We start from the raw sequence: 17196 nt of genomic DNA on the forward strand, positions 1-17196 counted from the left end.
GCTCCACCCAGGGCAACTGAACTGATCGCCGGCGGAGGAGAGGCACTCAGAGCGGCCTGCTGGTTCTACTTAGGAGGCGCGCACACCACCCACCGCTTCCAAGTATTCTACTCGCTAATGTTCAGTCTTTGGTTAACAAAGTCGACGAACTACGGGCAAGGATTTCTTTCCAGAGAGACATGAAGGCCTGTAACATACTCTGTTTCACGGAAACATGGCTCTCTTGGGATATTCTGTTGAAATCGGTCCAGCCAGATGGGTTCTCAGTTCATCGCGCAGACAGGAATAAATATCTCTCTGGGAAGCAGAAGGGCGGAGGTGTGTGTTTCATGATTATCGACTCATGGTGTAATTGTAGTAACATACAGGAACTCGAGTCCTTCTGTTCACCCGACCTAGAATATCTCACAATCAAATGCCGACTGTATTATCTCCCAAGATAATTTTCTTCGGTTATAGTCACGGCCGTGTATATCCCCCCTCAAGCCGATACCACGACGGCCCTCAAAGAACTTCACTGGACCTTATGCAAACTGGAAACCACATATCCTGAGGCTGCATTTATTGTAGCCGGGGATTTTAACAAAGCTCATTTGAGGACTAGGCTGCCGAAGTTCTATCAACATATCCTCTGTAGCTCAGCTGGTAGAGCACGGCGCTTGTAACGCCAAGGTAGTGGGTTCGATCCCCGGGACCACCCATACACAAAAAAAAATAAAAATGTATGCACGCATGACTGTAAGTCGCTTTGGATAAAAGCGTCTGCTAAATGGCATATTATTTATTATTATTTTTACTCGCGCTGCTAAAATCCTCGACCATTGCTATTCGAACTTCGGGGTGGTTATAAGGCCCTCCCCCACCCTCCTTTCAGCAAATCTGACCACGACTCCATTTTGCTTCTCCCTTCCTATAGGCAGAATCTCAAACAGGAAGTACCTGTGCTAAGGACTATTCAACGCTGGTCTGACCAATCGGAATCCACGCTTCAAGATTGTTTTGATCACGCGGACTGGGATATGTTCCGGGTAGCTTCCGAAAATAATTTAGACGTTTACACTGAAACGGTGACTGAGTTTATCAGGAAGTGTATAGGTGATGTTGTGCCCACTGTGACTATTAAAACCTACCCTAACCAGAAACCGTGGATAGATGGCAGCATTCGCGCAAATCTGAAAGCGCGAACCACCGCATTCAACCATGGCAAGGTGACTGGGAATATGGCAGAATACAAACAGTGTAGCTACTCACTCCGCAAGGCAATTAAACTGGCAAAACATCAGTATAGAGGCAAAGTGGAGTCACAATTCAACGGCTCAGACAAGGACTGTGGCCGCTCCTTCTCCATGGCCGACGTGATTAAGACATTTAAGAATGTTAACCCCCGCAAGGCTGCCGGCCCAGATGGCATCCCTAGCCGCGTCCTCAGAGCATGCGCAGACCAGCTGGCTGGTGTGTTTATGGACATATCCAATCTCTCTCTTTCCCAGTATGCTGTTCCCACATGCTTCAAGATGGCCACCATTGTTCCTGTACCCAAGAAAGCAAAGGTAACTGAACTAAATGACTATCGCCCTGTAGCACTCACCTCTGTCATCATTAAGTGCTTTGAGAGACTAGTCAAGGATCATATCACCTCTACCTTACCTCTCACTCTAGACCCACTTAAATTTGCTTACCGCACCAATAGATCCACAGACGATTCAATCGCCATCACACTGCCCTATCCCATCTGGACAAGAGGAATACCTATGTAAGAATGCTGTTCATTGACTATAGCTCAGCATTCAACACCATAGTACCCTCCAAGCTCATCATTAAGCTCAAGGCCCTGGGTCTGAACCCCGCCCTGTGCAACTGGGTCATAAACTTCCTGACAGGCTGCCCCCAGGTGGTGAAGGTAGGAAACAACATCTCCACTTCGCTGATCCTCAACACTGAGGCCCCACAAGGGTGTGTGCTCAGCCCCCTCCTGTACTCCCTGTTCACCCATGACTGCGTGGCCAAGCATGCCTCCAACTCAATCATCAAGTTTGCAGATGACACAACAGTAGTAGGCTTGATTACCAACAATGACGAGACCGCCTACATGGAGGAGGTGAGGGCTCTGGGAGTGTGGTGCCAGAAAAATAACCTCTCACTCAACATCAACAAAACAAAAGAGATGATCATGGACTTCAGGAAACAGCAGAGGGTGCACCCCCCTATCCACATCTACGGGACCGCAGTGGAGAAGGTGGAAAGCTTCAAGTTCCTTGGCGTACACATCACCGACAAACTGAAATGGTCCACCCACGCAGACAGTGTGGTGAAGAAGGCGTAACAGAGCCTCTTCAACCTCAGGAGGCTGAAGAAATTCGGCCTAGCACCTAAAACCCTCACAAACTTTTGCAGATGCACAATTGAGAGCATCCTGTCGGGCTGTATCACCGCCTGGTACGGCAACTGCACCGCCCACAACCGCAGGGCTCACCAGAGGGTGGTGCGGTCTGCCGAACGCATTACCGGGGGCAAACTACCCACCTTTCAAGACACATACAGCACCCAATGTCACAGGAAGGCCAAAAAGATCATCAAGGACATCAACCACCCGAGCCACTGCCTGTTCACCCCGCTATCATCCAGAAGGCGAGGTCAGTACAGGTGCATCAAAGCTGGGACCGAGAGAATGAAAAACAGCTTCTATCTCAAGGCCATCAGACTGTTAAATAGCCATCACTAGCACATTAGAGGCTGCTGCACTTTAAGAAATGGAACACTAGTCACTTTAATAATGTTTACATATCTTGCACTACTCATCTCATATGTATATACTGCATTCTATTCAATAATATTCTACTGTATCTTAGTCCATGCCGCTCTGTCATTGCTTGTCCATATATGTATATATTCTTAAATCCCATTCCTTACAAGTTTTGTGTGTATTGGGTATATGTTGTGAAATTGTTAGATATTACTTGTTAGATATTACTGCACTGTCGGATCTAGAAGCACAAGCATTTCGCTACACCCGCTATAACATCTGCTAAACACGTGTATGTGACAAATACAATGTGATTTGATACGTGTGTCCTGTGTGCTGAGATACAGAGTCAACTGACAGCTCCTCTCACTCTGTGTCTGGGTGTGTCCTCAGGTGGGCCTCCACGTCTCCCCTACAGAAGCAGGAGGGAGGATAACTCACATCTAGACAACGCGTTATAGCGTCCCCTTTTGGTTGGAGGCTCTAATCACCAATGAGCCTCCGACTGTAAGAGGCTGAGGCAGCAGCACAAGCTTCACTGAAGCCGAACTGAAGTGGATTAAAAGGGTGGATATTATTATTTCAGACATACACACCCCAACGGGACAGGATACTGCTGCACCCACAGGAGCTGGATGACAGACACTGAGAAATAGACTCTAAGGAGAAATGTTCTCAGTGTTTGCTCTAGGGTGGATAATGCTTTGTTGTGTGTGTATACTTTGAACTGTGCAGGGCTTTCATTGTTTGTGTTCATGTGTGTACTGTATACATGTGCAGCTCCCACTCAGGCATGGCCTGACTCATCAGTGATGAGGTACGGTATGTTGTGACCCCCTTTCTGGTAGTTAGAGTGCGGTCAGGGGGTACCAGGACTAGGGGCTCTATTCAATCTGTATGGCTGAAGCGTTACATTTAAAGGTAATTACCTATTGAGCCGACATCTGCAGCGTTTACCGTGAATGGAGTCTCTGCTAATGCAGGAACATTGCCTTCAAATTTAAATCATGTTGTAACGATGAATTTCCGCGATACGGATTGTATAGCGCCCTAGATCTCCCCCACCACAGCCTCCTCTGCACACTCCCATCCTGGACAAACAACCCACGGATATAGGAGATGTGTGGCGACCGTTGCTGAACGTCCAACACTAACAATCATTTTTATACAGTATACATGTGGCATTATTATACAAATCCCATCACTTCTACATCATATACCGTATGATGATTCATTATTTTCATCTGTCCTTATGAATAAGCCATCAGAACCAATAGGTGACCCAGAGCCAACAAGACCCAGGTATCTATGGTTTTTGAATAGTAGTGTGAGGTGATTCCTATCATACAATGTAAAGTGATTTGAGCACCTGAAAAAGCGCTTTCAATATTTCCAATCCAGTATAATATTGTGATGTCTATTTGCAGTGAATGACAAAGTTATGTTTGATATTCTGTACTTTATATGAAGTTACTTGTTATACAAATGTTGGTGCTATGACGCTTTAATCCACTATATGTTGACCAGAAGACAGTATATTATCTACATATTGGTCAGTACATTTTTGTTTACTACAGTATGTTTGAGTGGGCGATTCTGATTCATATCCAGTTCAGCCCATTGGATTGCACAATGATACAGGAGACACAATAGAACTTGAGCAGACAGTGGGCTCAGCCCAGTCATGGTAAACAGTACCTTTTTTGTTTTTGTGTATAAAGTGCTCTTACATATGTTTATATTTTATACAGTATATTGTGTACAGTTCAAGATAACGCAGTTTGTAAGTGTATACTGTCTATGACTGGAGTGAAGAGGATTTTCTAATCTGGACACCTAGTTAATAACCCATAAGATAACAAAAACAATCAATGAATGAAAAAGTCAAACACATGGAACTGTTTTTTACGTTCTTATTTTTTCATTGTCATTTCATTAAAGACTGAAGCTGTACATATTGTCTAACTTCAGATTGAAGCACAGTGCAGTAAGCAGATGAAAATAAAGAAGAAACGGCAGAGGTGACCACAACCATAAATATATACAACGGTCAAACTATGTACATACAGGAGATACCACTCTAGCTAGGGCATCATCACTGAGCGAATGTAGTCTGCCATTGAGGTCATTTGAGAGCATTCTGCACAATGCATACACAATACAAATAAATTGCTTATTTTTGTCAATCTTTACACAGATACAATATTAAGAGGAAAATGCAGCATGGTGAAAATTTAAATAAACACCCATCTTTTATTCTCCCTCTTGTACTTCTTCTATGTTAAAGGCCAGAACATGCAAAAAATAAACTTTAACATACGGCCTTCTGTGAGATGAGCATCATTCATCTACAGGGCTGATTTCATAGGTTTCTGAGCTGATAGTAACATCAATACTATGACATGTATGGTACAGTGGCTGTGTGAAGGGAGGCTGTCAGAGTGCAACACTGGACAGGGAGACAAGAAACCCTGCAACGATGAGTCTACTCACTAAACAGCCTGACTCAAACACCTCAAATTCTTAAAAACCATCCACACTGCTTGCCTAGCATTATCCACTATGTCAGTAAGGCGCACGCTCTTCCACGAGTGCATTTCACAGCAATGCTGTTGTGTTGCCATGTTGTGTTGCCAGAGAGTGGTCCAGTAAATAGAGGAGCTCTGTGGTGCTCATCAAGCTCTACAGAGCAGCCTCTCTCTCTCAGCACAGCCCTGGGGGCGAGCTAGAGCTACGCTCAACACCATCACAATTATCACCTGACAAATCAGTGCACAGCTCTGTGCATGTACGCGTCACATTGAATTGACCACCAAATATGTCTAGGGATAACTCATTGTGACAGTGCCTATGAGCCTTTTTATTTTATGAAACATTTCTGCTGCACGATATTCGGTTATTTCGCTCATTACCCTGCTGAAAGACAGTAAGACAGAAAATCATGATCAATTATGATTTTTTTGTTTTGTTTTCTGAGAAAACCACATTGGCTTTTGCCACTAATTCACTCAAGACATACAGTACCAGACACAGCAAATCAAATGTACACAGTTTACGTTTAACACAGACGCTAAAAATATTTGTTTCCCCTCCACAAACACACACACACACTTTGAATCTGTATCTATGCCAAGTATTTGTTGTCTGACCAGAGGGGCTAGCCATGCATACACACCTCCAAATCTCCTCTTCACTTTGCCTGAGAAGCATCTACACTTCCCTCGTCATTCCATTTTGTCCTACTCACTGACACTACAGGGCCAGGTCACACCATGGTTAGCATCTACATACAAAAATAAAAGTTACTTGATGCTGTATATACAATGAGAAAGGGCTTTGTGTAGTTTCTAGAGTACACTTCATTATGCTTGTAACTGGATCCTATAAAAAGTTGTGATGGTTTAAACATAGTGTTACTTTGTACAAAATCAAGCATGACTGTTGCAAGTGTTCCCCTTTTTTCTACAGCAAATGACATCTCCAGTATGTACATTAGAAACATTATTATCCTTTTTAGTTAACGATTGGACATTACTTTAAAAGGTTAAATGTGTAAAAATGATTTCATGGATTTAATAAAAACATTTAAATAACTAAAATAAAGGATAATTGGACTTAGTTTAATATGCAAAAAGATTTTGTAATTTATTGGACACGGAGCATCTTGGTGACCTTTTCTTTTCTTGTACCTCTGTTACTGGTAACTGAGTTACAAATGTTCTCAACATAAGAATGTGTGCAGTTTTAAGTTTCTGCAGAACAGGATGATGTCAGCCAGGAGCCCATTGAAAACATCCTGTTTGTGTCCTGGACCAGACATAAAAATATATGTTTTATTGTCACAAACCCCGGATAGGTGCCGTGAAATGTGTTGTTTTACAGGGACAGCCATAATAGTACGGCACCCCTATGGCTGGCACTCAAATTAGATATCTCTATCTTCACGGAAGCCCAGCGAAGACTGGTGGGCAGATACACACGCAAATGATACTGTATCTATAGAGTACATTATTTTATGTTCAGTATTGGGGGTAGCGGGGTTACTGTAATATAGATTTTTTACTACTGTTATAGAGTTTATAAACTGGCTCGAGCCCTGAATGCTGATTGGCTGACAGCCATGGCATATCAGACCGTATACTACGGGTATGACAAAACATTTATTTTACTGCTCTAATTACATTGGTAACCAGTTTATAATAGCAATAAGGCACCTCAGGGGTTTGTGGTATATGGCCAATATGCCACGGCTAAGGTCTGTATCCAGGCACTCCGCGTTGTGTCGTGCTTAAGAACAGCCCTTAGCCGTGGTATGTTGGCCATATACCACACCCCCTCGGGCCTTATTGCTTAAATATAATACATCAACTTTTTTGCTTGAATCTGCTCATGTCGTGCTTTAAGCCGGGTAATAAAATCTTATTTTTGATTAACTGATTTCTCCAGTATTTTGTCTTCAACAGAAGGATCAAGCTTGCAGGGAACATAGCTAAGCCCAGCAGCGGTGTACCTCTCTGGACCTCCTTGTGATGTCTCCTCACTCTCTTGTCACCTTTCAATTTGACAGGCGAAGAACTGCCCCTCCGTGATTGACATCACTTCAATCCCATGACACAAGGGCAAGGCCTTGCGGAGGGTAATGGAGTCGCACTCCCACTATAAAAATAGGCATATCTTTTTTATAATCTGGGCCAAATTTTAATGCTATATATGTATTTGTAGGTATTTGTTAGTGCTTTAATGCAATAAGTACTTTATCAGATATGTTACATTAATGGATTATCACTAAAGAACCGCATATTATGCAGGTTTGCATATACCTCCCCAAAAACGTGCATATACCTCCCCAATTACTTGTTAGTATTGCATTAAATAACTAACAAATACCTACAAAAACATACATAGCATTAAGACTTGGCCCTGATTGTAAAAGAGATATGGCAGTTTTTATTGAACGCGTAACCTTGACCTACAGTACTAGAAAACTAAACTCATTGAATCTAAGAATGAGTAATGAAAGAGGAGTGAGTATTCTTTTAATTTACACTTGTTAGTTTACACTTGTAAGCATGACTTTGCCTTTCAGAATAATCCCCATAGGCTGTTGGACGAAGGCTCATGCATGGAGGATGTATCACATGCTATCTACTTTGTGCTTTGTCTCACAGTAAGAGAGGACCCAACAGCTAGAGAGTGAATACTTAACGAGGGCAGCGTTAGATGTCTTCAGTGTGCAATGTATACGATTATTGAAAATGTATAGATTATCATCTGCCGTCTGAAAATCAACGTATCATTCCCTAAGTAGAGGAGTGTACATTGCATTTATACTGTATATGTGGGTATAAGCATAGAACAGCATGGTCAAGTGATTATACTGTACATGTGAAGAGAGTCAATAGGTAATAAGCTGGATAGTATACGCTTTAAGACAGTCGCTATACTCTTCCAACAAGCCACACACACTTAGATGTGTCGTTGAAAGATGTTTGAATATCTTTGGCTCAAGCCACGTGAAAATGTCCCTGGTTGGACAGTGGACAGGTCTCCATCGAGTGTCCACACATGAAAGAAAGACATTTACATTAAATACAGTGTCTCTGTTCCGATCCCTGAGCTTTCACTCCTATTGGGCAGGAAGGGCTGCCACCAAAACCAACTAGTGTTTCCATAGGCCAGGGACTATTGTCAAATAACAGTCTGTGCCCTGATAGGCTGTATCCAATGGCAGCTATGGGGCTGCTGTCTCAGCCCAGCACAGTTCCTAAATAAGGCAACACTCACGCACACAATGAGCACAATTTAGGTAATGTGCCATTTTCATGAGAATTTTAATTAAAATGACACTTCAATAAATAGGTGTGCAAAACTGACCAAGGAGCACAATTAAGACCATTATGTCTGATGCAGTTACTGTATTGTTTCAGAAAGTAACACTGCCACATAAAGGTATACAGATACAACCATCATTTTACATGGCCTGTAATAAACCCTTTGTATGGCAATCAAACACTAGCCTGCCAAAGGATCTTATCAACAGATGCTTGATGGACAGGCCTGAAGCATGAGAGGAGGCTCAGAGCAGAGCAAAACCCTTCCACTAGGGGGCAGTCCTACACCCTGCTCCTCTCAGTACCTTCTACCTGACTTTAGCAGTTAGTGGGACCATGGGTCAGTCAGAGCACCAGGACCAAGCCTGGCAAAACCAGCACTGTGGAGACCAGACTGACTGAGGGGAACAGGTAGGAAACTGAAACAGGGGAGGAGATTCTACAGTGCAATGACTCACCGTGTGTGATATGGTTGAGTTATTTCATCCTCTCACGTCTTCTACAACCTCTCAATGACTGAACTGTACAATACTAAAGTGCTGATTGTTCTGCCTGCGAGGAGGCTAGTACACTGATAATGTGTAGACAACACAAACAAACAGCTGTTTCAGAGAAACTGTGATGGACATGTAAACAGAACAAAAAAAATAATAAATGTGCGGCTATACATGTGCAACAGAGTTTTTGTTGTATATTTGTATAAACTTAAAATTCCATTGGTATTCATTCAGTATTTAGAGAAAAAAATGCAAAAAATAAATAGATATCTGGCTTCCAAGCAAGCGTTTTTTTTTGTAAGTATTTTTTCTTCCGTTTTTTAAATACATTTTCAGCTGAATTGTATGCACAACTGATTTATCTATGAGCACATATCCATTTAATCTCTTGTTCTGTCCTTCTATCTATCTTTCCTTCCCTGCAGATGTGACCATCTCTCTCTATGTTTTCCTCCTTTTCTTCTCCCTGTAAGTCTAAATGATGCTCCCCAGGGTGGCTGAGGTGGGGTCAGACTCATGCGCCGGGGTCTCATTCAGTAAAAGCTCAAGCAAACAGAGGATCAGGCAAAGGTGGGGCTTGGCGCTGCGCTGCAGCCCTGGAGCAGCCCTGGCTGGCGTGGTGGTGCGTTATGAGCGGTAGTCCTTTTTACTGTACGGCTTGTTCCCCAGGATGCTATCTACCTCGTGTGTGATGGAGGAGGATAGTTTGGGAAGAACCTGCAGGAGAAATTACAGATGCATTGAAGGAAACAGAAGGCAAGATGTATTGCTTCACTTGTATAGATTGCACGTACTTTGTACTATATGTATACAGTATACAGTCGTGGTCAAAAGTTTTGAGAATGACACAAGTATTGGTCTTCACAAAGTTCGCTGCTTCAGTGTTATGAGATATTTTTGTCAGATGTTACTATGGTATACTGAAGTATAATTACAAGCATTCCATAAGTGTCAAAGGCTTTTATTGACAATTACATTAAGTTTATGCAAAGAGTCAATATTTGCAGTATTGACCCTTCTTTTTCAAGACCTCTGTAATCCGCCCTGCCATGCTGTCAATTAACTTATGGGCCACATCCTGACTGATGGCAGCCCATTCTTGCATTATCAATTCTTGGAGTTTGTCATAATTTGTGGGTTTTTGTTTGTCCACCCGCCTCTTGAGGATTGACCACGTTCTCAATGGGATTAAGGTCTGGCCATGGACCCAAAATGTTGTCAACACTCTCACCTGTGTTAACGAGAGAATCACTGACATGATGTCAGCTGGTCCTTTTGTGGCAGGGCTGAAATGCAGTGGAAATGTTTTTTGGGGATTAAGTTCATTTTCATAGCAAAGAGGGACTTTGCAATTAATTGCAATTCACCTGATTACTCTTCATGACATTCTGGAGTATATGCAAATTGCCATCATAAAAACTGAGGCAGCAGACTTTGTGAAAATTAATATTTGTTTCATTCTCAAAACTTTTGACCAGGACTATAGTATGCTGCCCTGGTAATGTGGGCATAACATGTGGAAACAAAATATCAAATGCACTGAGTGCCCACGCCCACATTTGTTTTCCTATCCATGTGGGGACCAAACAATTGATTCCCATTCAAAATCCTATTTTCCCTAACCGCTAACCCTAAACCTTTAACTTAACCCTAACCTTAACTCCAAACCCCTAACCTAAAACCTAACCCAAACCCTAATTGTAACCCTAACCATAAACTTAACCCCTAAGCCTAAAATAGCCCTTTTCCTTGAGGGAACTGGCAAAATGTCCCTACTTGAAATGTCCTTGTTTTACTATCCTTGTGAGGACCTCTGGTCCCCACAAGGATAGTAAAACCAAACGCACACACACACACACACACACACACACACACACACACACACACAGTGCAGATACTGGGAAATGGGAAAACAATTTATCTCAAGCCAGACATAATGTGATGAAAGAACATAAAACCCTGATGGTTTGAAAATCCCATTAAATGAGAGCATCTTATCTAGCAGAGTAGCAGCGCCGCAAGCTAGCCTCAAATGTCCCTGTTGACTGATACTCTGCTGACCTTATTAACTTGTACAGTAAAGCATCCAAGCATATTACAACAAACTGACTGGCCGAGAGGCAGCGCTCTTTCCAGGAGAGACAAAAACAACAACAATTCTATTATAGATGGTTATGGACAGGGAGAGATGGCATTTTGAACCAATTCAAAATGTTGATTCAATATCAATACTCATTGACAAATTATGCAAATCTACACACTTTCTCATGCGCAGACACACACCGACAACCACCCCACCCACCTGGACCCTCACTGTGTGGTCTCACCTGTATTGCTGCTATATTCTCCATCAGCTGGTCGGTGTTGGACGCTCCCAAGAGGACGGAGCTCACCCCCTCATTCCGTAGGCACCACGCTGTAGGGGACGGGTAAACATCAATTATTTTTTTATTATTTTTGTCATTTAGCAGACGCTCTTATCCAGAGCGACTTACAGGAGCAATTAGGGTTAAGTGCCTTGCTCAAGGGCACATCGACAGATTTTTCACCTAGTCGGCTCGGGGATTAGAACCAGCGACCTTTCGGTTACTGGCACAACGCTCTTACCCACAATGACACCCCCACCATGGCAAACACACAACCCTGCTACCCCCATATACAACACACAACTCTTCCTCTCCCACATAACCCTGACCCTCCCCACCCTACAAAACATACAACACTGCCTCAAACATACCAAAAACATGTACTGTATAACACTGCCTCATACACATCACAACCACCTAATGTCTCTTCAAATAATGGAACTACTAGACACATGCACCCCACATACAGTACACTCACACAAACATACCCTATCCTAACCCTACACACCCAAAACACAACCCCACTGTGTTTGCTAATCTAGTTGTGGGATATTTGATACTGTATAAGAGGATTAGTGTACTACTGCATTGAGACTTTGTGCCAGTGTGTTCAAACCTCTGTGGTAAGGTTCAAACACTGTCAGAGTGGGATTAGAACCTCAAGCCACAGTGGTGATGATGAGACAGAGTCCACTTCCAGAAACAGGTCTGACCCAACAACACTCAGGCTTTCCCAGGATTTAATATGGCAACCAAGGTTTCCTCAGGTCAGGATGGGATGGCTGTAGTAGTCTACATGGAACTGTCTAACAGATGACCACATGGGATGGCTGTAGTAGTCTACATGGAACTGTCTAACAGATGACCACATGGGATGGCTGTAGTAGTCTACATGGAACTGTCTAACAGATGACCACATGGGATGGCTGTAGTAGTCTACATGGAACTGTCTAACAGATGACCACATGGGATGGCTGTAGTAGTCTACATGGAACTGTCTAACAGATGACAGAGGTATTCACTCATTGGCCAACATCCACTATGAAGTCACACTGCTACTATAACGTATAACAGCTGTAACTAGGCTATCAACTGTGTAAAATAGCAGGCTTTGGGTATCTAACGGGTCAAGCTAAGAGGCCTAATGTGTATTTAATCTTTACTTTTTTCCAATGTAGAGACTCCCGGGCAGTGGTGGAAAAAAGTATCCAATTGTCATACTTGAGTAAAAGCAAAGATACCTTAATAATAAATGACTCAACTTAAAGTGAAAATCACCCAGTAAAATACTAGGCTACTTGAGTAAAAGTAAAAGGTTTTAAATATACTTAAGTATCAAAAGCAAAAGTAAATGCTATAAATCATTATAAATTCTTTATATTTAGTAAACCAGACAGCACCATTTTTTAATTAATTTTTTATATGTACAGATAGCTGGGATCATTTACAAATGAAGCATTTGTGTTTAGTGAGTCCACCAGATCAGAGGCAGTAGAAATGACCGTGCGTTCTCTTGATAATATTGGACCATTGTCCTGTCCTGCTAAGCACTTGAAATGTACTTTTGGGTTTCAGGGAAAACGCATTGGAGTGAAATGTACTTGATTTTCTTTAGGAATGTGGTGAAGTAAAAGTAAAAGCTGTCAAAAATATGAATAGTAAAATACAGATACCCCTAAAAAACAACTTATGTTGTACTTAAATGTATTTTCACTTAATTACTTTACACCACTGCTCCCGGGTGACATAAAATGGTGGTCCCAGGACATAACTCTGTACAGGCTGTTTGTGGCAGTGCCACAGGGATTTATAGTGATTGGGAGCTACAGTGTACTAGCTGTCTGCTAATGGGCCGTGAAACCTAACCTATGACACTGCATTACTGGTTGGGTGTAAAATGCGCCTTGATATGCAGAGTGAGGTGTTGTGTAGGCCTAGATTTACAGTCTCTCTATCGTCTGCAACGCTTTAATGGGACTCTGTCAACAGGCTCATACCCCCTCTCCCCGTTCGGCTGGGAATCAATATGGGCCACTCACTGGATTTATGTCTGGGATTCCATGTAACTGCTGACGTGGGGAAAAGAGAAACTTCCTTGTCGTATATAGACACACCAGTGCACACGACAGTAAACTAACAAACAGAATCAATAGCTGAAGTTATTACCACTGGCTTGATAAAGCTGGCTTGGATTTAGGAAAAGCATCCTGGTTACTCTAGTGTCTAGTCTAAGAACTAGTTTACCACAAACAGACATACAACATAATTTAGACAAACATTCTCTATCACACACACAATAAAACAGCTGATAACCATCTGGTTAACTGCCTGACTGGCAGTGACCCTCCGGTCGTGAGGCAAGCGAGAGGCAGAGGGACGAGGAACGGACAGACGGACAGAAAGAGAGAGAGCGGCAGTGGGTGTCGGCGTACCGATGGCGAGCTGGGGCAGAGTGCAGCCCAGCCGCTCCGCGATTGCCTGCAGCTCTTTCAACTTCGCCTGCTGACGCCGGCCCTCCTCGCTCAAGATCTTGTCCTTCAACCACTGGTAGCCCTGTTGAAACACAGCACACCTGCTCAAAAACACAGCCCTGCCCAACATTGAGGCACTGCACCACCTGTGTCGGCCAGGGCCTGCTTTTAAACACGTGACTCTGTTTGGTAGACCAGGATCTGGTTGTAAACATTGTGACTCTACTGTAGTCTTCTTCTACTGTACAGCCCCAGCAGGCAGAGATGAGGAGGCCCCTCTCTCCCATCTCTACCTGGTCAACTCTGGCTCATCTCTCACGTTTCACACACATACAGTACAAACACACACACATATGTTTTAGGATGTAAATAAATGTCTCATTCTTGTTAAGATTGTGTATAATTAATTCTAAACACCAAGAAAATTTGTATTATGCAAATCTATGAATGTACATCTTTTTCAACAGGCTAAAAAAGCAACCTTGATAAAGGGATTTCATTTCCTATGTGATCCAATGATTGAAACAGTGACAGATCAGGAACAAGCAAGCCTTCAGTGATTGGATCAGCCATCCACACTGTTGTTAATCAGGACTAGGGTTGCAAAATTCCTGGAACTTTCAATAAATTCCTTGGTTTTCCAGAAATCCTGGTTGTATTCCGGATTCCATGCTTATTCCCTCCCAATTCCAGGGACCCTCCAACTGGAATTTCGGGAAAACCAGAGAATCTATTGAAAGTTCCTGGAATTTTTAAACCCCTAACCAGGAAACAACGGCAGAACATATGAATGAACACTCTACTCAGGAGAACATCAGCCACATAGTGAGAAGGAGAACTGGTTTCCTTAACTGCACAGGGTTAAGACCATTGTTCCCTCTAAGACTGCCGTGCAGCTCCCTGGACTTCCGTGCAGAGCTCAGAAGAAATATCAGCCCATGGAGAGAAGTACGAGATTGAACTTCACTCAACTTTCTAGAATTTTCCCTGTTAGTTAACACTACCAACGTTTCCCTTTACTGTGGCAATTGTGCTCGAATCAACGCAATATTAGCCACTTTCAATGCAACATACCGAAACAAAACGAACTATGCAAGAGATTCTGTTGTAGGCAGAACGCATCGGAGTAGGATTCTATTGCACACGACTCTACACAGACCGGTGCGGCATAACCAATCAGAGCTGCAGTAGGCCTACAGTGCATTCGGAAAGTATTCAGACCCCTTTACTTTTTCCACGTTGTTACATTACAGCCTTATTCTAAAATTGATTAAATTGTTCAATCTACACACAATACCCCATAATGACAAAGCAAAAACAGGTTTTTATAAATGTTTGCAAGTTTATTAAAAATAAAAAATGAAAATATCACATTTACATAAGTATTCAGACCCTTTACTCAGTACTTTGTTGATGCACCTTTGGCAGCGATTACAGCCTCAAGTCTTCTTGGGTATGACGCTACAAGCTTGGCACACCTGTATTTGGGGAGTTTCTCCCATTCTTCTCTGCAGATCCTCTCAAGCTCTGTCAGGTTGGATGGGGAGCGTCGCTGCAAAGGTATTTTTAGGTCTCTCCAGAGATGCTCTAGGAAGAGTCTTGGTGGTTCCAAACTTCTTCCATTTAAGAATGATGGAGGCCACTGTGTTTTTGGAGACCTTCAATGCTGCAGAAATGTTTTGGTACCCTTCCCCAGATCTTTGCCTCGACACAATCCTGTTTCGGAGCTCTACGGACAATTCCTTCGACCTCATGGCTTGGTTTTTGCTCTGACATGCACTGTCAACTGTGGGACCTTATATAGACAGGTGTGTGCCTTTCCAAATGATGTCCAATCAATTGAATTTACCACAGGTGGACTCCAATCAAGTTGTAGAAACATCTCAAGGATGATCAATGAAAACAGGATGCACCTGAGCGCAATTTCGAGTCGCATAGCAAAGGGTCTGAATACTTATGTAAATATGTTTTTTGTTTAGTTTTATTGTTTATATAAATTTGCTAACATTTCTAAAAACCTGTTTTCACTTTGTCATTATGGGGTATTGTGTGTAGATTGATGAGGACATATTTTTATTTAATCAATTTTAGAATAAGACTGTAACGTAACAAAATGTGGAAAAGGTCAAGGGGTCTGAATACTTTCCGAATGCACTGTATATGCAAATAGACCATTGCCATATATGGATCTGTGCCATTTACTTTGAACTGGACTGTGTTTACAGCTGTGGTCGTGAATAGATGTGCTTGTTTTGAGAGCTGCATGTAGCCACATGTGCACATTTTGTTCATATCCTTTGCTAGTTAGTGAGTTATTAGCCCAGTTGTAGTCAGCAATATGGGAGTGATTGCTTCCTACAAGAGGACAAAACGTGCTTTGAAAAACAAGTCAGGTAAAGAGCTATTTTTTGTCTTAAAGGGGCAGTGTTGTATTTTTAGACAGGCTTGAATAAGCTAAGTAACCAATAGGCAGAGGGTAGCATAATTTGTCTGATTCTCTGTAATAATGGTATGGGAATAATAATGCGTTTCATTTTGTAGAGTGGTTTCTGCAATCAAACACAACAACATTTTCAGTCACCTCCTTGTCTGAAGGACAAGTGGATAAACAGGTTAATGTCAAACCCTGCATGTTTTTTTCAAGTCTTATGGAATGTAGGCAGGCCTACATTGAACACCACACATTGGCTGCTACTGTAGGCTGAATGATAGAACAACTATTTCCCTGTTAAAATGTTATAGATGTATTTTTTCCATTGTTTTTGATGGTAGGCCACTCTGGTAGGCCTACATTATGATCAAATAGCCACAGTAGCCTACAGTAAACGCCCTGGAAGTTGCACAGAATTTTCACAACGTTCAAGTTTGCGCTCAGCAGACCTGACATTTTTCGCAGTGCCGAAACAAATTAGAGGGAACATTGGTTAAGACCACAGAGAACGCCCAGACCACCTACAGCAATCCTGTATGCCACTGTGACAACACAGGGAGAGAGTATGCCCTAGTTTCTGAATTTGTGATGCAGTACGTGTATGTTGCTGTCATCTGATGAATATATGTGTATGTGCGTGTGAGTGTGTGCATGTGTGTGCCTCTGTGTGTGTGAAAATGTGAGATAAGCTGCTTGAGTTGACACAACCTGACACGTCGTGTCAAATAACTGCTGGTGGTCGAATTGGTACACAGAGTTGGTACACAAAGTTGGTACACAGTGCATGCTGTTACAGGGCACTCAAAAACAAACATCTAGGAGACACCAAGTTCTAGAACCTGAAAGACACAGATCAT

The 17196-nt window shown here is 42.6% G+C and overlaps 2 protein-coding genes across 4 annotated transcripts in view; one reads left to right on the forward strand and one right to left on the reverse strand.

The window, feature by feature from the left end:
- The window catches only part of LOC311133549 (uncharacterized protein), a gene marked incomplete at both ends in the record, with an annotated part of 102514 nt that extends 99310 nt beyond the window's left edge, over window positions 1-3204 (forward strand). Inside the window, one exon of the mRNA XM_084167055.1 lies at window positions 3137-3204. Coding sequence (XP_084023181.1) covers window positions 3137-3204 — 68 coding nt within the window. The remainder of the gene's footprint in view (window positions 1-3136) is intronic.
- A 1467-nt stretch (window positions 3205-4671) lies between these two features.
- Window positions 4672-17196, reverse strand: part of LOC311133788 (voltage-gated potassium channel subunit beta-2) — a gene marked incomplete at its 5' end in the record, with an annotated part of 159970 nt that continues 147445 nt past the window's right edge. For all 3 annotated transcript variants that reach the window (XM_084167360.1, XM_084167359.1, XM_084167358.1), the window contains 3 exons: window positions 4672-9788; window positions 11399-11487; window positions 13870-13990. In XM_084167360.1, coding sequence (XP_084023486.1) covers window positions 9699-9788; window positions 11399-11487; window positions 13870-13990 — 300 coding nt within the window. In that variant the 3' untranslated portion in view covers window positions 4672-9698. The remainder of the gene's footprint in view (window positions 9789-11398; window positions 11488-13869; window positions 13991-17196) is intronic.

Source organism: Coregonus lavaretus (assembly GCF_964263955.1).
Source record: "Coregonus lavaretus genome assembly, chromosome: 8".
NCBI lineage: Eukaryota > Metazoa > Chordata > Actinopteri > Salmoniformes > Salmonidae > Coregonus > Coregonus lavaretus.